Source organism: Vipera ursinii (genome assembly GCF_947247035.1).
Source record: "Vipera ursinii genome assembly, chromosome: 5".
In the NCBI taxonomy this organism is placed as follows: domain Eukaryota; kingdom Metazoa; phylum Chordata; class Lepidosauria; order Squamata; family Viperidae; genus Vipera; species Vipera ursinii.
Genome location: NC_139518.1, coordinates 59,732,183 through 59,754,970, shown reverse-complemented (window position 1 = coordinate 59,754,970; position 22,788 = coordinate 59,732,183). Strand labels below are relative to the sequence as shown.

The 22,788-nt window shown below is 36.8% G+C and overlaps 1 protein-coding gene across 1 annotated transcript in view; it reads right to left on the bottom strand.

Annotated features, from left to right (window-relative positions):
• The window catches only part of LOC310641443 (scavenger receptor cysteine-rich domain-containing protein DMBT1-like), a 40,651-nt gene extending 22,529 nt beyond the window's left edge, over positions 1-18,122 (bottom strand). The window contains exons 1-9 of the mRNA XM_083364516.1: positions 17,928-18,122; positions 15,053-15,070; positions 12,894-12,929; positions 11,960-12,107; positions 11,627-11,808; positions 9,649-9,687; positions 8,352-8,372; positions 6,445-6,465; positions 1,126-1,173 (exon numbers count right to left, since the gene is read on the bottom strand). Of these exons, the coding sequence (XP_083220642.1) occupies positions 1,126-1,173; positions 6,445-6,465; positions 8,352-8,372; positions 9,649-9,687; positions 11,627-11,808; positions 11,960-12,107; positions 12,894-12,929; positions 15,053-15,070; positions 17,928-17,976 (562 nt within the window). The 5' untranslated portion in view covers positions 17,977-18,122. The remainder of the gene's footprint in view (positions 1-1,125; positions 1,174-6,444; positions 6,466-8,351; positions 8,373-9,648; positions 9,688-11,626; positions 11,809-11,959; positions 12,108-12,893; positions 12,930-15,052; positions 15,071-17,927) is intronic.
• Positions 18,123-22,788: the final 4,666 nt, after the last annotated feature.

The following is a 22,788-nucleotide window of genomic DNA, read 5'->3' as shown; positions in this document are numbered from 1 at the left end:
GATGGGCGTGTCCTACTGGGTGGGCATGGCTAAAGTGCGTATGGCCTACTGGGTGGGCATGGCCAGCTCTACATCGTTCGCATCAAGGGTGCCTATGGGGGGGCCTGGGCAGGAGTGGGACAGAACTGGGGGTCTCTGGCAGGAGGAGGGTCTCTGGGCCAGGGCCAAGGCAGTGGGGGCCGTTCCCTCTCTGTTTCCAGGATGGCTTCGCGGGCCGCATGAAACCACTTCGTGGGCCGGATCCGGCCCCCGGGCCTTGTGTTTGACATGTCTGTTCTAATGTATGGATTTGTGTCTATAAAGTGGGTTTGAAAATGGGATTTTTCTCTTTTTCACTTATATATAATCCTTGAGTAATTCCTAAAGTTTATAAAATATTATTAAAACTGAATTTGAAAGTATGTAAGTTAAGAAGAAGGTTTTTTTAAAAAAATGTACTAGAATTCATTGACTTTAGAAATAATTTTAAAGAAAAGTTTACAGTTTAAGGTTAAAGAATTTGAAAGAGTATAGTTAAGAGTATAGTTAATATAAATGATAACAGTTCATTAAAATTAATAATTGAAAATAGAAATATATATTACTTCCAACAAGAAGGAAAAACGTAAAGATGGTTAAATTGCTTTATTCAAAGAAAAGAACACGTCTAATTTTGTTTCTACTTGGAAACTGCTTCTGGATTTTGTGCTTGAGATGGAAAAAATAAAACTTTGATTTGGGGTTTTGTTAATTAGATAGTTGTGTTGTTATATGGTAAGTGTATATTAAAGTATAAAAGCAAAAGTTGAGGCTGTAGTGTTATTATTTCTACTGAGCTAAAAAGATGCTTTTTTACTGTTTCCCTTTCACGTCCCCTATTTTCCTGTTGTTTTTATTTTCTTTTATATTTTATATTCTGATAAACTAATAAAATTGGAATTAAAGTTATTTATTTCACAGATTTCTGATGCTGATTTTCTAGTGAATATTTCTCTCTTTTGATACTTTTACTAGATCCCCAGATGTTCCTTCCTTGTCACATGAAATGCAATAAGTGATGTAAATATAACAATCAATTACTGGACTACATTTTTGATGACTCATTAGTGCATGGTTGTAGAAAATAAAAAGTGTGAATTTTCTTACCAGAGGGCACTTCTGGTGCGATTGTTTTGATATCGGGTTTAGATGTAACTGAAAATACACAAAAAGTCAGGAAATATTTGTGTGATAATGGTGAAGCCAGGCAAGAAATATATACACTAAGACTAAGTGAAACCTACCAGACTCCCCAACATGACCCTACAGAGATAGAGAATATAGAACAGAGCTGGAAGGGACCTTCGAGGTCTTCTAGTCCAGCCCCCTGCTCAAGCAGGAGTACTTATACCATTTCAGACAAGGGACTGTCTAGTCTCTTCTTAAAAACCTCCAGTGATGGCGCACCCACGATTTCTGAAGGCAAGCTGTTGCACTAGTTAATTGTCCTCACTGTTAGGGAGATTCTCCTTAATTTCCTTAATTTATTCTCTTTTTGATCAATTTTCAACCATTGTTTCTTGTCCTGCCCTTTGGTGCTTTGGAGAATAATTTGACCCTCTCTTCTTTGTGGCAGCCCCTCAAATACTGGAATACTGCTATCACGTCACCCCTGTTTCTTCTTTTCTTTAGACTAGCCAAACCCAAGTCCTGCAGTCATTCTTCATATGTTTTAGTCTCCAGGCCTTTGATCATCTTAATTGCTCTTCTCTGAACTTTTTCCAATGTCTCAACATCTTTTTTTGTAGTATGGTGACCAAAATTGGTTGCAGTATTCCAGATGTGGTTTCACTAGGGTTTTATAAAGGTACTAATACTTCACGTGATCTTGATTCCATGCCTCTGTTTATACAAGCCAGGATTGCATTATTTTTTTGGCAGTGGCTGCACACTGCTTGCTCATATTCAAGTATCTTTTGTAGTAATCTGCTTATACATGGTCACTTAGTACTAAGGAAGGATCTTTGCAAACTAGAAATTTAAACATTTTTAATATGAAACAACCACTGTCATGACTTAATGAAGTCTTTTTTCCTCAATGATCTATCCTCTATCAGTGATGGCTAAATTAGTTTTTGAGATGACGGCCAAAGCTATGGAGCCAATACTTACCCTGAACCTCTAGATATAGAAAGGCTAATGTTAATTAAGCTAATTATTATTATTTTTTTAAAAAAGAAATCCAGTTGAAAGTTATGAAACCTATCATTGATGCATGTAAAATTATTAGAAAGTTTCAGGTTTGGAATGGAAAAAAGAAGTTGGCTACTCACCAAGAATTGTTTCAGTAAAACCTGTTCATAAAGAAAGGATATTTAAATGACACTGTGTTGATTTTACCATTCTTCCATTTATCCAGTCATATATTTCAGTGAATAATTTATAAAAACTAGAGTAACTGTCTCTTTATTAGATTTAGAATCATTCTCATCATCTATTTACAGTCAGAAATCAGCTCTCTTTAGATAATATATATAACTACAGAGAACACCAAAAAGGTGCCTTCAGGAAACTCATATTAAGAAAAGCCAAATTAATTTGTTGAGTTACCCTAAACTAGGGAAATTATTTGTAGCATCTGCTGAGGAGAAAAAGAAAGGTGTAGCAATGTATGTTAAGGAGTACTTGTGTCCTAAAGAATTATGGGTGGACCCAGAGGGGAGAAACCTGATGCTGGAGATAGAAATGGTGGGAAGCAAAGTGTTACTGGTAGGCATATATGCACCTAATAATAATCAGGGAGACTTTTTCCAGAAAATATATCAGAAAATGTTAGATCTGGAGTATGAGCAGATGTGTCTCTTAGGGGACTTTAATGCGGTGGTAGATAGGGCTAAGGATTACAAAACAGGGAGGGTTGATTTGAAGAAGAAAAAAGGGAAAGATAGGAGGGTCTTACCCAAAATATTTAGGGATATGTGTGAAGAATTTGGCCTTAGGGATATATGGCGTGTGATTAACCCAGCCTCTCAACGTTATACCTACAATTCCCCCAGGCATAACTCATGGTCTGGGTTGGATATGGTATGGTTGTCGGATGGGCTGATACCTTATGCAAAAGATGCCATGATTTTGACGAACAAATGGGCGGACCACAACCCGGTGGCTATTACATTGATAAGGGGGAGTAGAGTGAGGAGTAGATGGATGATGAGCCTGGAGACCCTGAAGGATATGTTTTTGTACAAAAAATTAAACAAGAGATGAGTTTGGCTTTTTTAGAAAATAGGACGGAAGGGATGCCCCTACAAATAGTTCAGGATACGGCTAAAGCTTATATGAGAAGCTTGATAATAAAACAGATGGCAGTTAAATGTAGGAAGGAGGAGGAAAGTAGGAGGGAAACTGCTGAGCAACTTACTAAGGCAGAGAAGGCTCTCCAGGTAAACCCACAGAAAGTGTATGGGAAGGAGCAGGTGGATTTTTGGAGGCATAAACTCAACCTTGTGGACCAAGAGAAAATAGCACGTCAAATTAGGGTGGCGAGGCAGAACTATTTTGAATATGCCAATAAGCCAGGGAGATGGCTTAGCTATAGAATAAGGAAAGAGAAAGAAAGTAGAAGAATTGAGCAGTTAGAGGATAAGAGGGGGACACTGATAGGGGATAAAGAAGGGATATAAAAGATAGCGATTGAGTTTTTTTACAGAATTATATCAGGAAGAAAAGGTTCCTGAGGAGAGGATTAAACAATACCTGACGGAGTCAGACCTTCCTAAGTTATTTCCTAATGAGAAAGAGGCCTTAGATCAGGAGATAACAATAGCAGAAATTGAAAAAGCGGTAAGACAACAGAAATGTCAAAAAATCCCAGGCACTGACGGAATTCCTGCAGAATTGTATAAGGTATTAATGGAAGCGTTGGGAAAACATATGAAAGATCTATTTAATGAAATTTTGGATGAGGCTATAGTCCTGCAAACTTGGTTGGAGGCAAATATTAGTTTGATTCCTAAGGATGATTTCCCTTCGAAGCATATTAAAAATTATAGGCCAATATCCCTTCTTAATTCAGATTATAAAATATTTGCGACAATAATTGCGGATAGATTAAAAATTTACTTAAACCAATTCATACATACAGACCAGAATGGGTTTCTTCCCACTAGACAAATAAAAGATAATCTCAGAATTATATTAAATGTTCTGGAGTATTATGAAAGCCGACCAGATAAACAATTAGCTTTAATATTTATTGATGCTCTAAAAGCATTCGATAGGGTTAATTGGGATTTCCTAATGTGTCAGTTGGAACATATGGAGTTGGGGGCTACATTTCGTAATATGATTAAAGCAATCTATACTAAGCAGGAAGCGAGATTGTTGATAAATGGGAATTTAACTGACAAATTTGATATCTGTAAGGGCACTAGGCAGGGTTTTCCACTCTCCCCACTTTTATTTATCCTAACCTTAGAACCCTTATTGAGAATAATAAGGAAAGATGAGGAGATTACTGGGCTTCAGATAAGAGACCAAATTTATAAACTGCAGGCGTTTGCAGATGATATGGTCTTCGTTTTGGAAAACCCTCTGGAATCCAGCACGGAATTACTAAAAAGGATTGAGTAATTTGGAAATGTGGCTGGTCTACAAGTAAATAAAGATAAGATGAATATATTGACGAAAAATCTTTCAAATAGAAGTAAACAGATGTTAGAGGACACTACAGGGTTTAAAATCGTGAAGAAGGTGAAATATTTAGCAATCTGGTTGACAGGAAGATGTTCAAGTATTAGGGAGAATAATTATTCTAAATTACTGATACAAACAAAAATGGACCTGGGAAAATGGGGTAGGATACAGTTGTCATTATTAGGAAGGGTAGCCACAGTGAAATCTTATGTTTTGCCGAAATGGAATTTTCTTTTCCAGACAGCACCAGTTAAACTTTTGATTAAATTTTTAAAAGAGTTAGAGGGGGTAGTTTCTAGATTCGTATGGCAGGGGAAATGGCCCAGGATTGGGGAAAAAATGATGCAAGAAATTAAGGAAAGAGGGGGCCTTGGCCTACCAAACTGGGAACTTTACTATCAGGCTGCCCTCTTAGTTTGGGGCAAGGAATGGATAAGTTTAAGGAATAATCGATTGTTCAGTTTGGAAGGATTTGATTTGCTGCAGGGATGGCATGCAGCTCTTTGGCGGGAAGGTACTCCTCCAAGCAAACAGTTTACTCGCCACTACATAAGGGATATACTGATTCAGAATTGGGATAAGATAAGGGCTAAGTACTATGCGCAAATTCTGTGTTGGTTATCAACCTTGGAAGCCTTGAACCATCCGACCCTACTCTAGAAGGGAAGAAGACCAACTTACAAAGAACTTTTAGATAGCGGGGGAGAACTCAAAACACGACAAGATCTGGCTCAGCAAGGGTTTCAACTGGAGTGGTGGGCCTACCTGCAGATCCAGTCAAGGTATAAGAAGGATAAGGAAGGAAGGGGTATTTATCTGAATCTGCAGGAATTAGATAAGATTCTGCTGGGTCAGGAGAAAGGGATGATATCTAAATGCTATAAATTGCTGCTAACTAGGGTAGTAGGGAAGGAGGTGGTAAAAGATGCGATGATTGCCTGGGGGAAGAATTTTGGTTATGCACTTTCACTTGAGAAATGGGAAGAGATTTGGTGGACTAATATGAGGCTGGTGGTTTCCACGTCATATAAGGAGAACATATACAAAATGCTTTATAGATGGCATCTCCCTCCGGCTAGACTTTCCAAAATGTTCCCCAGATTGTCGGCCGATTGTTGGAAGTGTGGTAAAGGGATTGGCACATACTATCACTTATGGTGGACATGTCCGGAAGTGGTTAGATATTGGATGAGGATCCAAAAATGGATAGAGGAAATCACAGGGTGTTTAGTTGATCTTAAACCAGAGACGTATCTGCTTGGCTCCAGGCCTGGAAATATTAAGAAGGAAATATGGTATTTGGTTTTATATATCTTAACGGCGGCAAGGATGGGGTATGCTCAATTCTGGAAGGCAAATCATACCCTGCCGGATGAAGTTATAATTAGGAGAATACTTGATTGTGCAGAAGCAGACACATTGACCAAGAAGTTGAAGGGTAAAGAAGAGACACCAGCATTTCTATCATGGAATAAATGGTATATTTGGATGGATAAAAGATTAAAGAAATGAGGGTGGCTTGGAGGTTGGTCAAAAATGAAGTGATATAGTTTTTGTTTATGAATAAGCTTTGGAGTTGGATGGTTATAAGAGACTTAATGAGTGGAATATAATTGTTAGTTTAGAAGTAGATATAATGTGAAATTTTTGAAATGGTTTTCAATTCTTTGATTTCTTCGTTTTTTGTATATTGTAAATGTTTTTTTTGTCTTTGTTGGTGTATGGTGTGTTTTTAACATGAAATGTAAATAAAAAATTATTTTTTAAAAAAAGAAGAAGTTGGCTACTCACCAAGAGTTCTTTCAGTAAAACCTGTTCATAAAGAAAGGATATGTAAATGACACTGTGTTGATTTTACCATTCTTCCATTTATCCAGTCATATATTTCAGTGAATAATTTATAAAAACTAGAATAACTGTCTCTTTATTAGATTTAGAATCATTCTCATCATCTATTTACAGTCAGAAATCAGCTCTCTTTAGATAATATATATAACTACAGAGAACACCAAAAAGGTAATAAACAAATCCTATTTATTTCTGATCAAATTAACTATTCCTATACATACACACATATATCCACACACACGTGCACATACTTTTAAAGCCTGTTTTTAAAGGGGAACCTAGACTATTAATACCTAAAAAGCAATGGCTAGGGGGGAAAAAGAGCCTTGGTGGAGCAGTGGGCTAATGCCTCCTTAAGTAACACCAGCTGCCTGCAATTAGTGCAGGTTCGCATCCCACCAGGCTCAAGGTTGACTCAGCCTTCCATCCTTCCGAGGTAGGTAAAATGAGGACCCAGATTGTTGGGGGCAATTAAGCTGACTTTGTAATAATGCCGCTTGGGGTGTGTGTGAAAGCCCTAATAAGCAGGCATATACATAGAATGAAGGCTACTGCTAAGCTTGTAAGCCGCCCTGAGTCTTCGGAGAAGGGCGGGATATAAATGGAATTAAAATAAAAAAAAATAAAAAAAATCTACATTTCTAGAAATTTCTGGAGACAAGTGTGCTTCCATGCAGAGCTTTCTCCTGTTCTGACCTACTCATGGAATTTGACAATCAATAGTTAGCCAATTATCAAATAGCCAATCACCAAGAATGGGTAACATATGAGACAGGTGTGGCTGTCTCTCCCAAAAGGAAGAGGCATATTCAATATTTCATGTATTATGTCTTTCTTAACATGCATGGCAAAACAAAGTTCCCCATGTTCTCCCAGAGTTTGAGATAGTTGTTGGGAAGGTGCTGTGAATAATTTTCTATAGAATCAATATCGTTAAAAAGTAGGGGAAAGTGGGTATGCTCAGGTAATTCTGGGAGTTGAAGTGCACAAGTCATAAAAGAGCCAAGATTGCCTACTCCTGGCTTAGGTAATGACCTTCTTCCATAATTGAAAATTATCCAAATGGGTCATGTGGGTTATAGATCCCTTATTGATGATTAATTAGGACCAGGATTTAAAACAGCAGAGCCTTATGCATACCATGAGATGAAGAGCTTCAGATTCTAGACATAGAATTACTCTGTAGAGTAATTATATTTTCTTAGCTATCAGAAGATGATCGGCTTTGGCATAAAGAGAAGTAGAAAATGAGAAATGAGTGTGCCACACATTTGCCACTTGGTTGCTTCCAGGAAAATGCCAAACCAACGAGGGATATCTTCACATAGAAACAAGGTTTGATGCCCTTCCAGATCCACCCATGCATTCACAGAACAAGAGAACCAAATGCAATTTATTTCTAGCAAACAATAAAGAAAAGTAAAAAGAAAGGCTGACTCAGCCTTCCATCCTACAAGGTTGTAAAATGAGGACCCGGAATGTTGAGGGCAATATGCAAATAATGCTGACTTTGTAAACCTCCCAGAGAGTGCTGTAAAACATTATGGGGCGGTATATGACTAGCACGCATGTGCGGGGGAACCTTTACCTTTACCTTTATATAAATCTAAGTGCTATTGTTATTGCCTAAGGAAAAAAATACTTTTTTCACGACTGAATATTGCATTAATATTCTGTGGTTTAATAACCAACTAACTGTTTCTGATTTTGAGGAAGAGAATACTCTAGGATTTCTTCTGTGACGGTGTTTTTTTAATCAGTTATTTAAATGACAAAAAGTATCACTCACACAGAGTAGCTGACCAGAAAAAGTTGGCTTTAGGACATGAAAAGGGGATTATGGAACTTACCACTTGTTTCTTCAGGATGACCTGTTCAGAAAATAAAATTATATGTAAATGATATTCCTCATATTAATTGTTGATACTATTATAATCAGTAATTAAAATCTGTTGCGATTACATCTAAAATGTGATAGTGAACTGAATTTTCTCAAACCCATCCTGAGGGTCAGTGTAAAGGCAGAATAGAAGGAAGGAGAGAAGAATAAAATAACAAAGGCAGTAATATGATCACTTACACACACACAGTTTAGAACATTCCCACCAAATACAGGGAAATCAATATACAACACTTTCCATATGTGATTTTGTTTTGGGATTGAAATAATGAAAAATCATTGATCCTGAAATAGACATCTCAGCACATATACCTGCCAAGTAATGTGCAACTGAATGCTTGGCAGTTAAAACTTATTTATACCTCAGAGTAAAATGGCAGTCTTTCCTAACATGGATTTCTCCAAATGAAATGGGGCTGAACTTCCCAGAAACAACTATCTATAGCGCCTGCCCTATGGAATCAACTGCCAACAGAACTCCGGACTGCCCCCGACCTTCGTTCATTTCGCCAGGACCTAAAAACCTGGCTCTTTGAGCTATCTGGTCTGGACTGACGGGTTTTAATGTTTTTAAATTGTGATTTTAATTTTTTGGGGCTAGACTTAATTTAATTTTATTTTAATTTTATATTGTATTGTTTTTAAATTTTGCCTTGTAAACCGCCCTGAGTCCTTCGGGAGTAGGGCGGTATATAAACTGAATAAATAAATAAATAAATAAATAAATAAATAAATAAATAAATAAATAAATAAATAATAGCATTTAGAGTTTTGTAATATTGTTGAAATCTCTGGACTAAGGGTTATCCTATTTTAATGTTACCCTCTTGAATTGTATAAATTGTTCTTAATTCCTGAGCAAAGAGTAAACAGGACAATTTATGATCCATCGCCCAAGTAGCCTGGATTTGGCATTTTTGTTCACTTTTCAAGTCCTTCCCAAGGACCTGGGATAGGCAGATGTGGATGTTTGATTGTGTTGCAGATATTGTTGCAGGATGTAAGTTGTTCCAAGTAAAGCTGCTTTTTGCAATTGACGGATGGTGAATTTGTCAATGCTGATGGTGTTCAAATGGTGTTCCAGTTGTTTTGGGATTGCATCTGTTACTATTGGTACTACCCTTGCTTTCTTTTGCCATAGTTGTTCTATTATTATTTAGTTTATTATTTAGTTTAGTTTACTTATTATTTGCAAACAATAATTTTTAAACCTCTTGGAAAACTATAGATTGAGAGTACAAACTTACTTGTCAGCTCAGCTCTTGGCAATGGAGTTGTGAAAGCCTCTGATAAGAAAAAAAAATCTGTTAATCTTTGCCCAATATTCTTAGTTAACAATTATGAGTTATTTGTAAAAAATAATAAAGATGAGATACAAATAAGTAAATAAATCTCAGTTGTTTTGTCTGCTTTTCTATTGTTTTTCCTATCAATAGCCCTAGAAGCTCCTTCTCCTTCATTCTCTTCTCAGTTCTAAACCTTAGCAGCTTTAAGATATCTGGACTTTAGCATGCTGGTCAAGGAATTCTGGCAGTTGATGTCCAGACAACTTAAAGGTGAAAAGCATAGCTCGAAAGGACAGAACTATTGTACTGATTAAAATAATTTCAAAATGACCATAATTGTCATTGTCCTGTCCATTTGAAATAAGAACTTTATAAGGCTAAAAAGAAACAAAGGAAGCCACTTTCAGTTTAGAGATTTATAAGCTTCCTTTGATGAGACACATGCAATTCTACATAATGAAGAGTTGAAGGTAATGTTGATGAAGGTAAAAATAATAATGAAAACATAAATAAATGCATAAATAGAAACAAAACAAAACAAAATGGTAGACTCCATGAACTATCTTTTTCTGCCATCAGTTTTCTATGTTTCTATGGCTGACTGCCGCATATCTGCAGATTGAGATTGTATCATGGGCCGTCTCACAAAATGACTATTGGGTAGCCATTTATAAAACTGTTGTCATAGAGAATTTAGCCAGAAAGCAAACTAGGGGAGGATCTCCTTGTTATTGCTGTGGCCCACTAGGATACATCTCACTATCCTACAGCTTCAGGTTGCATTTTCTGGGTTGGTGAATAAAGCACTGAATTGTAATTATCTTATCTTATCTTATCTTAATTCCATTTATATCCCGCCCTTCTCCGAAGACTCAGGGCGGCTTACAAGCTTAGCAGTAGCCTTCATTCTATGTATATGCCTGCTTATTAGGGCTTTCATACACCCCCCAAGCAGCATTATTACAAAGTCAGCTTAATTGCCCCCAACAATCTGGGTCCTCATTTTACCTACCTCGGAAGGATGGAAGGCTGAGTCAACCTTGAGCCTGGTGGGATGCAAACCTGCAGTAATTGCAGGCAGCTGGTGTTACTTAAGGAGGCATTAGCCCACTGCTCCACCAAGGCTCTATTTGTAATTATGTTTTGCTTGTTTTAAGGACTAACGAGCCCAAGAATTCTTCATTTTTCAGAGCAGCTGTGTGAACTTTGTAAGCCGTCCATTTTAACAATCTGAGCAATAACATAATATAGAAAAGAAATTGCTCTGTATTTGAAAAGCATTCAGTATGGCATAAATTCTGGTAACATCTTTGACTATTTATGCAGTTTTGAAAAATGGGCAGGCTTCCCAAACTAAGATAGGGTGAGTTTATCTTTGTGTAATTTCTTTCCATGGAACTTAATTCTGGACTGGTGCTTATCTCAAAGGGATAAAAAATCTAAATCTGAAATCACAACTTTCCAGAATTCTGATTTCTGAGATTAGCAGAGAAAGACATGTATAATGAAGTAAAATGTCAGCAAAAATATCCCATGGTAGGAAAAACATAGCAGCAAGCATCAGGATAACAGAATAATTGACTTGGAAAGGACCATGGAGATTTTCTAATCCACCCCCGTTAGGCAGGAAACCCTATACCATTTCAGAAAAATAGTTGTCCAATCTTTTTAAAAAATCTCCAGTGTTGGAGCATTCACAACTTCTGGAGGCAAGACATTCCATTGATTAATCATTTTTACTTTCGGGAAATTTCTCCTTAGTTCTAGGTTGCTTCTCTCCTTGATTAGTTTCCATCTGTTACTTCTTGTCCTGCCTTCAGGTGCTTTGGAGGATAGCTTGACTCCCTCTTCTTTGTGGCAACCCATGAGATATTGGAACATTACTATCAGGTCAGCCCTAGTCCCTCTTTTCATTAAACAGGATAAGCAGCATGCTTACCTCCTACATCATAAAATGCAATGAAGCCTTGACCTTCTGTAATGGAATGTCTGTATAGTACCAAGGTTATCATGCCCGAATAAGAGTACAGTGTTATTTCTCCTTCACATATTTTCCCAAGTAGAGTTGACCTATATGGTTCTCCATTATAGACAGCAATATATTCAGTAGCACAATCTAAGCTGAAGAAGAAAAAGGACACAAAAATAATCATGGACCAGACAACAGAGCATCATTGTAGAAAAACACTCTTGGTTCCCCTTTCATGCAAAAAGGCCAATGAAATGTCATGGATTAAAATGACTGAATGATATTTGAAAGAAAAATGCTTACTTTATGTAATTAAGGATTAGTCTTATTGGAAAGTGCTCAGGGGAGTTAATTGTCCAGACACACTTTTGATTTCTATTGTCTCCAAGATAATATGGGCCAGAAATTGAACCTTTAGCATCTGAAAACGTTCCACCACATCCAGGTTCAGCTATCAAACAAAAACAGTAAAATGTCATATTTCATAACATATTAAATTACATAATATCTATTGTACAGCTCTATACATTTTATCATGAAAATTTATACATTAGCTTAATTTAAGAATTGTGAATTTAATACTGATTAGTACTTTGATATCTGCATATATTTAATGAAATATACCATATCTAATATCTCTTAGCAAAAACATAACTACCAGCTGCGGTATCATCTGAAGCTGCTCCAATAAGCACAGTGGGTTTTTTTTTTAAATCTCATTTTTCTTTTTTAAATTTTATTGTTTCTCATGCCTTACAATCTTGGTCATTTTGGTCTCATGATAATCACCACAAGCAAAAAGTTGACATAGACCAAAATATAATACAATGAAATCATTAGGGCACAGCTATAAGAAGTAAAATTGCGCCTTTTCCTGAGCATGTTTTATTTTCTGTGAAGACCGAGCATTAGGCATCATTATATTAATCAAAGATCTTGCATGTCTTATAAGATTGCCTACATTATCTGCATTTGACTTGCCTGTCTTGAAATTCATGCTATTGGCAACTCAGTAAAAGACTGGTGAAATAAAAATGTCTGGAAGCAAGAAAATTCGAGGCATTCTGCAACAGGTACTTTTAACGAATTAAAAATTTGTAAATCAAGCTCACGTACACCTTGTGGATATTTGCATGCCAGTGGCTTGCTGAGACATTTTGGTTCTAAAAAGTATTCTATAAGTCTGGCATAGTCAAAACTAATTTTATGGATTATGCTATGTAGATGTTCTACTTACGTGTGGCTGAAAGTTCACTTGGCATGGGAGTTACTCCTTTAAAAAGAAGACGAAAAGAGAAAAAAAGATAAAGATGAATTATTTTGCCACAACCTCAAATGTGGTGAAAATTGTGTCTTGGGGTAGCTTGATCATATTATGGTATTTGTGTATTTGTCTCTCTCTGTGTGTGTGTGTGTGTGTGTACATGACTTTTAGGAAGTAAACTATTAGAAGGGCAGCATAAATTTCTCTTCACTAAAATTGTCCCTGCTTTGTCAATCATCAGTAAGCACTAAAAGCTTTGAAGACAAATACATCTGTGGTAGAATCCGGGAAACTCTGCTCATAGACACATTCACTTTAGTAACTTCTAGATCAGATTGTTGTAACGCATTCCACATGCGGTTGCCCTTGAAAACTATCTGGAAGCTTCAGCTGGTAGCATGGGCGGTTGTGTGTGCTCCTAGAACAGCACATGTCACCCCTGTGCTTATCAGCTGGATTGTTGACAGTTGTCTTCCAGGGCCTCTTCAAGGTGCTGGTTTTAAAGCAGTTATCTAAGGTTATCTCCCCAACTATATCTGCCCACTCCACTAGATCTGGAAGAAAGGGCATGCTTCGGATCCTGTCTTTTAGGGACTTAAATATGGCAGATTCTAGGAGATGGGCCCTTTTGGCCACGGAGCATGTTAATGGAACATTTTCCCCCTGAAGTGAGGTTAGCTCCATCCTTTTTTTGTTTCACAACTCCCTCAAGACCATGCTTTGTTATCAGGCCTAGGGTCCCAGGGAACCAGAGATATCTTAAGATTGCTGTAGTATGTTGATTAATTTACTCTCTCATGAATGAAGGCAAGCGTACGTGTCCTAGGATTGGTCACTGGGACCAGAGATTTAGTCTTCTCAGCTTCTGGACTCATGCTGGAGCCCATCCAAGGGAACCTTTTTCTATCAGAATGTGGTGAGACAGAAGTTTCCTGAGGATGGGCTCCATTACAACTCCAAAAGCTCAGAAGGTTAAACCTCTGGTCCCAATGATTGACCAGATTAGATCCTACAATCTAATCTCTCCTCTACTTGTTTGTGTTTTAGGAATAACTGTTTTAATCTATTTATTGGTTTATTTTAATGATTGCACACTGCCCACCGCCACTTCGTGTGAGATGAGTTGCCACATATCTAACATAAATAAATAAAATAAATTTGCAGTGGCATCTTTGTAACTCATGAGAAAAAAATTATCACATTCATCCCCCATGCACTGTTACTCAGATGTTTGGTTTGTGATTAATTATGTTTTTGGAAGAAAATAAGACAAGAATTTTAATCTGTAGCTATTGGTTACTTGGGAGAATTAGAATAGACAGGATAGATTTTCCCCACCCTTTAAATCTTTAACTCCTTGCCTGCCTTTATTTTATTGACCTATAGTAAAATCCACTTTTTTAAAAAAAAACATACAATACAATGCTGATCAAGTTAAGGGCAGAAGAAGTTTAAGGCTCTTATGAATAAGCCTGCTGTTAAATGATGATCAAGCTCAACACTTCCTGATGGCAAACACAATCAAGCTATCTTTACTATTCTCCTGGAAATTTCAGGTGGAAGGTTTGCAGGTAAGAAATATGTAGCTTAAGAAGTATATATGATCAACCCAGGCAGGAGAGAAGTGAGAGTACAGGTTCTCTGTGCCAAATCTAGTAAAGGAAATGATGGATTAGGATGTGTGTTGCTGATTCCATAACTGATTGACACCAAATGCAGAGGAAATATTATTGAATCTTCCTTCCCCCCCCCTTCCTTCATCTAAACTGAAATATCCCCACTGTAACTCACATAACCAGCAATTGATCTTGAAACCTTTTTAGCCTGGGTTAGAAGTTCATGAATTTGATGTATTTAGAAAGTAGAAGGCAAGAGGAAAAGAACTGAATATTTGAATTTTGTAATCTGCTTAATATGAAACAATTGTCTTCTCATTTATGCTGGCAGCATCTGAATGAGAGTGATTCATTCCTAACCCTTTAACCTGGTCATATTTCTCAATGCTAAGAGGAAACAATGAAGTGTGTATATTTTGCAATGTTCTTTCTTCTGTATCTACTTCAGAAGGTTCATATCTTTAAAGAAAAATTGTGGCATTGAATCAATTCCATTAGTAGAAGAACAACACTTACCAGATACTGTAGATGTTGCTGGGGGAAAAAATAAAATTTATTAAATATGAGAAAACACATTGCTACATTTTTGGAGATCCTGTCCTAGTACTGTAAACCTATCATTTTTGTCATCCAACCATAATTCCCCTTTATGCCCCTTATTTAGCTATTTATTCTTCTTATTTGTATGCAGCCAGAATCCAAAGTGAGGATCTGTAATGATACATGTATAATCTGAAAAAAAATATTAATGGAATTCTAAGGGATGCTTATAAATACTGGGATATAAATATCAGGTATTCTTATTCACTTGTGTATTGTAAGTCAATGACATCATTGCATAGATACTCTTCCCAGTTCAATATTCTGCAGTAGCCTGAGTAATAAGTAAACTTAACCCAGGTTTTAAACTGGAAAACAAAATGGCATTTGATAGGAGCTATGGAACTGACTGACTATGTTTATGTGTGGAATTTAATCTACTTTACTTCTAGGTGTAGAACAATCTAGCGTATTTGAGCTACAGGAATCAATGTCTGTTTACTTTCTGATATCCCTGGCATATTTTGCTGTAATATAAAGCTTTCTGAAAATATAGAAATGATTCAATACACACACACACACACACACACACACACACACACACACACACCCCAAACCTTACAATATTGCTTTCTTCATTGTCAAAATACAGTTCTCAAACCCACATATTGAGAATGATAGCTGAACATGTCCAAATTAACCTTTGGGTTAATTATAGTGTGAGATTTGATTTATACCAAATATGGCATGTATCAGTCCACTTTGAATTTTGATAATGGGTATTAACTAATTACTGTTTTTTGGCTTTATATTTTATCTCCAGTATATAGAAATGCTTAACTATACAATAGTGTTTAAATATAGGTCTGATGTTTTACACATGATATCTATTGTAGTTTAGCAGCATCTATTGTTGTAGAAATTATAAACCTATCACACAAATAGTAATAGATGAATGAGTCCTTTCAATTAGGAAAAACACAAAATTTAGGTAAAACATTCTTCTCCTATCTAGCATAATAATTCTGATTGGCTAGAAATGATTGGAATGTTTATTCAAAGACAGTTAGGTGGATACTGAGTTGAATAAGCTTATGGCATTTCAATTTACAATAAAATAAGAATTGTTAAATAACCATGGAAAAGCAATACACATATTTCTGAAAAGTATACCATTTTTGTTCTATTAACTTAATTCATTTAATTTCATTTGTCTTTTGTATATTTTAACCCTTCTTACAATATATGTTGAATAAAATAAAAAGAATATTAGAATGTCACATCATTTAATTACAAATTCTAAAATGGGGCCAAATCATTCTGAGTTTTTATTCAGGAATTCATTATCTTTACCCAGCAGTTCTTAAGGCATCAGCCTTAACCATATTGCATCAGATCTATTGAATGGGGCATCCAAAGCATGGTATTGCAACCTCAAGTAGCTGCATGGAGCTGCATTCTTCACGTTGGGCAATTGTAGAAGAAATAGAAAGACTGTATTTACACTGCATGATAAAATGTGCCATTTAAGCATAAGTGCATTTTTATTTCACATGTTTGCTATTTGTATGGCAGAGGAGCATCTATCAGCATCTGCTTGCATAAGTTAAGAAGAAGACTTTTCAAGTGTTGATCAGTGTTGTTCTCTAACATCTTACCCTATTCCAGCTACATCTTAGCGCCTAGTTTTGCTATCATTCCCAAGTTTTTGACTTTGTGATTTTTTTTAGGATGATAATTTAGATCAAATTATATTACAATATAATTATCATTGAAGGAAGGAAGGAAGGAAGGTAGGTAGGTTAAGAAGTATGGTTTAATCAATGTTGGACTGAGAAATTAGTACAACATTGGCTGAATCAATTATGTTTTCCTTGATTTTTAGTTGAACATTTTTTTATTCTATCACGTATTGTAAGAATGTGGTTGTACAGAAATCAATAAGTATACTTGCAACAATCTGTGCTTAAATCTGCCACTAAGTTAGGAAAACCCCTAGCCTTATAATGACTTTTTTATTACATAAAACTGGAAAAGCTGCCCTGATTGCATCTTATACTGAAGATATATTACACAAAAATGTTCTTTTAGGGCAAATAAGAAGGATTGAGTAGTCTGTGGCTCGTGCTGATAGAATCACAAAGTTGAGACACTAATCAAAACAAACAAGTTAGTCGGGTCTATCTTGTCCTTCTGCTTTCAGTGAAAGCAGAATTCCATCCAAGTGTCTCAGTTCCATTTCTGCTATTTAGTTACTTCTAAGTAAGTAAGTAAAAGTTGGTTTTAATTCTGGTTTAATTATTACTAACATTAGCTAAATATCTAGCCTAGCTATAACCAATTTTTATAGTCTGAGTAGTGAAATAGATTTCAATAACTGTGCTAGAGAGTAGCAACAACTTGGCTGATTTTGGAGACTACGTAGTCAGAACCAGTCCAGTATTTGAATAGGGATTACTTCTTAATACTATGCCTTTTAGCTACATTAGAAAGGGGGAAAAAACTCTGAAGAAAATATCTATAATGTTCCCAAGACAACTGCAGTAGAAGTACATTCTAGTCATTGTATTAAAAGGTCAAGCAGTTCAAATAGTCTGTTTTTCAGTTCTTCATTATTATTTAGCTCATTTCCAGCCCTGTATATGGAGAGAATGTAATAAGTATCCCTTTCAGGGGTCCTTGGTAATCTCTGAGCACTGATGATGTTACCTGGTTTGGGTAACGAATCATCTGCAAGAAAACAACCAAGCTCAGAGAGCACCAAGGACCCCTCATTTCAACCTTGAGCTACAAATATTCTCCTTTATTGGTACCAAGTATCTCTTTGCCCAAATCAAACCCAACATATTACCTGTGGCTGAAAGTAGCAGCACCCAAAGAAAGATCAGTGTGTGATCCATCTCGGGGGAAGATTCCAGAAGAATTTAAAACAGTAATCCTGTGGCGGGGATCACCTGTGAATATATACAGTGTAGAATCTGAAACTTGATCTGCGTTTTTTTTTTCAACAGCTCAGATGAACAGGAAGTGATCTGGAAATTACTTCAAGATGCCAAACAAACTGTGCCAAGATTACAGGTGCATATAAATGGCATTTTTCCTTATCTTTTAATTTCTAACTTGTTTAATATTCTTATGATGGTTATTGTGTAAACAGTGTTGAAGCCCAGATTTGTAATCCTATTTCCTCTATTTTTTTTTGTAAGAGATATTTTCCAGGAAGAAAGGAGGCAAAAATTTATAGATATGAGGTGGTATCAAATGAATTGCAACACTATACCATAAATCCTCCTAGCTACTATGCGTAGTTGGGAACATTCTCCATGTCGAAGGGGATTATAAAATTGTGGCATGTTTGGAAGTGACCGCATCTTAAGAGGACATTTTCCTTCAGCTGCATCATAAAATATGACTTACTTCAGTGTGCTCAACGGGGAAATTGGTTCTCACTTTTTAAAGTCCAAAATACTCCAGTCTGTATTACAATCCATTTTTGATATTTTAAGGTCTTTCATATTTATTTTGTGAGAATGCACAAAGGGAGAAAGATTCCTAGACTCACCTAAAGTAGATCATTTTCATTTTGTCATACCTCATCATGGCTGCATTCTGTGTAACTCCTGCTTAGGCATTAGAACCTAACAGGATTGATTTAATTATATACTCCAGGTAGCAGTGGAACGTACATTCTGCCCCTATCCCTGTCCCATCTCAGAGATAGCAATAGAGTTAGGTATTTTGGCTTCTAGCAAAATTAGGAGTACAACCCAGTTAAACACTGACAGGAATTTGAAGGCAGAGATTGAACCCAAGGTAGTTTGCACACAGATTTTGCGAGAGTCAAAGCACCTGGCTATTAAGCAAATTAAAGTCTGAGGCACAGACTGAAACAGATGTCAAGCTGGGAAAGACCCACCATCAGGTGATGCCCTCCCAATCAGTTTCTTAGAATAGATCTTTCACTGATTTGCTCCTCCATAAGCATTGTATTGAGAAAGTGCACAGGGCGTCTGATTGTGAAAACAGCCATGTCGTTGGGCATAGTTTTGATAAGCCATTTGAGGCTGCCTAACACAAGGTAAATAGCTCTGCTGTGGTTCTAGAAGTGATGCATGGGGAAAATAGCAAGTTCTCATTTGAAATCTCATTTGAGATTTTGGGTCTGTGTCTCCCTGTCTAAAAGCATTCTTACCCAGTTGAATGTCTATGGAGATTCTCAGTCATCCAGGTCATGGTTGTCCCAAGTGTGTTTTTTTTCCAAGAGGCAACTGGACTTCCTTGTTTTTTCTTTGAAGACGTTTCGCTTTTCATCCAAGAAGCTTCTTCAACTGACTGGATGGTGGGGAATGGAAGGATTTATATTCCTTGCAGACAGCTGGTCATTTGCATTCTTTTAGAGAATCGTTAAGGCCTCTTGGAGGTTTATCTGTGTCTTCAAGGTCACCTCAGTAGTGCAAATGGGTGTAAAGCCTTCTTGGCACTGCTGAAAGGACTGTGTTGTAGAGAGAAGATAGATGATGTTGTATCCCTCCCCCCTGTGAAGAGAGGGCTGTTAAATTTTGACATAGATAGCATCTTTGACCCCTCTTTCAAACCAGCAGTCTACTCTGTCCAAAATGTGGACTTTGCTGTATTCAAAAGAGTGGCCTTTGCCTCAAGATTCAGCAGTCCATCTGCATTTAAACAACAAAGGCCACTCTTTTGAAGACAGCAAAGTTCACATTTTGAATAGAGGGGGCCACTGGTTTGGAAGAGGGTTCAAAAAGTCCATCTACATTAAGAATGAATAGCCCTCTTTCAACAGAGGGGGAGGGATACAACATCACCTATCTCCTATCTACAACACAGTCCTTTCAGCAGTTCCAAGAAGGCTCCACACCCATTTGCATACTCAGGTGACCTTGAGGACATACTGTAGATAAACCTCCAAGTGGACTCTCTGAAAGAATGCAAATGACCAGCTGTCTGTAAGGAATACAAATCCTTCCATTTCCCCATCATCCAGTCAGAGCTGAAGAAATTTCTTGGATGAGAAGCAAATCGTCTTCAAAGGAAAAAAAAAAGAAAGTCCAATTGCCTCTTGGGAAAGCACCTTTGGATCTTACCCAGTTAGTCTGAGAGTTTAGAGACAAAATCTCAGTGAGTGAGTAAGTGAATGGGTGAATAAATAAATGCAGTAAATAAATAAAATTTACAAAACATGATCAGACACGATTATATAGACTTTGCTCCAACACTGGCTGTTGGCAATTGAGCATTTATAAAACCAGAGCAACTGGGATATGATCTAAACCCTAGCTGCCAACAAATATGGAAGTTCATTCATGAAGATATACTTATATTCAGTGCTGGGATTCAGCCAGTTTGCACCAGTTCAGCAGAACCGGTAGCAAATTTTTTATTACCCAGGCCCCGAATGGACTTCTGGAAGCAGCATCTATACAGAGAACCAGTCGTTCACATATTTGAATCCCACCACTGCTTATGTCACTATAGTTCTGGTTTAAGCACTCAAATGCCTATGCCTGAGTTTAACCATTTTTCACTGAGACCTTGGGTCTCACTGCAGTCTGAACCTGAACCTTCATTTGCAGAGTTCCCAGAACTGGTTTTATACATGATCCCTCAAGTCCTTTTTCAATGGAGTCTCTTCCAGGGAATCTATGAAAGTCACCCCAAGTTCTAAGTTCCTCCAGTCTTAGAGGGAAATTGCCAAAGAATCCTTTCATTTAGACCTTGCTATTCAGCACAGCAAATGTGGAAATCAAATGAGTGAGACCCATACCAAGCTGGGTGACTGTTGCTCAGGTTTCAATATCCAATTCAAGCTGACAAGGATACAGGTACAATCCAATAGACAGAACTTGAAATGCTTGTTTTTTTAAAAGTGTATCATTTCATCCTTCCCATATTTGATCCTGTCTAAGAGAGCAGACTATGAAGAAATAGTAACCAAGAGAGTAAATCAAGTATTTCTTTCAGTCCTTGTTCCTTACATCAATCCATTTTTACTTTTTAAAATAAATTTATAAATTTTAATTTTAGTTTATAAATAAATCAAGGTGGTGGACATCGCTAATACACGTTAATCCTTCTATTTTACCCACAACAGTCCCGTGAAGTGAGAGAGAATGATTTGCCCAAAGTCACCAGCTAACTTGCATGCCTAAGGCAGGACTAGAACTCACAGTGCTGCTTTTAGCTTGGTGCCTTAACCACTGGATCAAATTGGCTCTAATGTTTGGAACCCAAGAAAGTGTTTACTTAATAATTCAAAACAAACAAGATTGTATCAATGCAAATCTCAGAACTTTCTCAGAATGTAGTATGTTATTCCATATGAATTGTGGTTAACTGTGCTTATCAGTCCTAAAATCACTTTGAAGTTAAATTAAGGGGGAGGGGGCAAATCAGCCTAAGGTTCTAATAGGAAAGTATCATAACATTTGGAGCTACTTTATTTTTAAATGTTTTCTAGGAAAATGTATGCTTTCTAGGAAAGTGGAGCCTTTACAGGACAGTAACCCTGCCAAGCATCAGAGTATATTGGAGTATTTCACTGAAATACATATATATATTAATTTATATATTTATAATTGTATAGTCTTCTCCCAACCTAGCAATTCGAAAGCACGTAAAAATGCAAGTAGAAAAATAGGGACCACTACAGTGGGAAGGTAACAGCGTTCCGTGCGCCTTTGGCATCTAGTCATGCCGGCCACATGACCACGGAGATGTCCTCGGACAAGCGCTGGCTCTTCGGCTTTGAAACGGAGATGAGCACCGGCCCCTAAAGTCAGAAACGACTAGCATGGATGTGCGGGGGAACCTTTACCTTTACCTTAATTGCATAGTATGTATACACTTGTATATCCTCCTTTATCACTTTGTTGCTTGTATATATACTGAGAGTTCATGCACCAGAAACAAATTCCTTGTGTGTCCAATTACACTTGGCCAGTAAAGAATATTCTATTCTATTCTATTCTATTCTATTCTATTCTATTCTATTCTATTCTATTCTATTCTATTCTATTCTATTCTATTCTATTCTATACATTTCTCTTACATGTCATTTAAGGCTGAGATATATAGCAGGCCACATTAAATATTGAAAAAATATTGATTTCTAAATATATTGGCCATCCAACTCCAAACAATGTGGAAAACTCATCATTTTGAAAACAGAGCTTTCAAGAGAACACTAAAATGCCCAATATCCTCCTTCTCCTTTAGAATTCATTGATCCAATATTCCAGGAATAGTTCTTCCAGTTCAGGATGGAGACTGTGGTGTTCTACATGTAACATTTTGAAATGTCATGCTACATGGACAGAACATGTCCAGAACACACTCCTGGTTCTAGAGATATAATTTCTAAAAATCTTCCAGAGTAACCTCAGAACAAGCAGATCAGCATATTTCAGAATAAAAATAAGATATTTTGGTTTTCCATAGTACACATAGTACAATTAATCCTAAAACAATTTAAATGTCTCAAATAACTTGGCGGAGATAAAATAATTAACCAACTAGCTGCTCATATCCAAGAATATTCTCCATCCATGGAAATGATGTTTATATTGCCTACAAAAGAACCTCAAAAGAAGAAAAGCTGCCAATTCAAATAGTGATTTAAACAGCAGCCTTACAATGTGATATGGAGCTTCAAAGTGATCTCTGCTGGGCCTGAAACTCTGATTCTGTGGGGT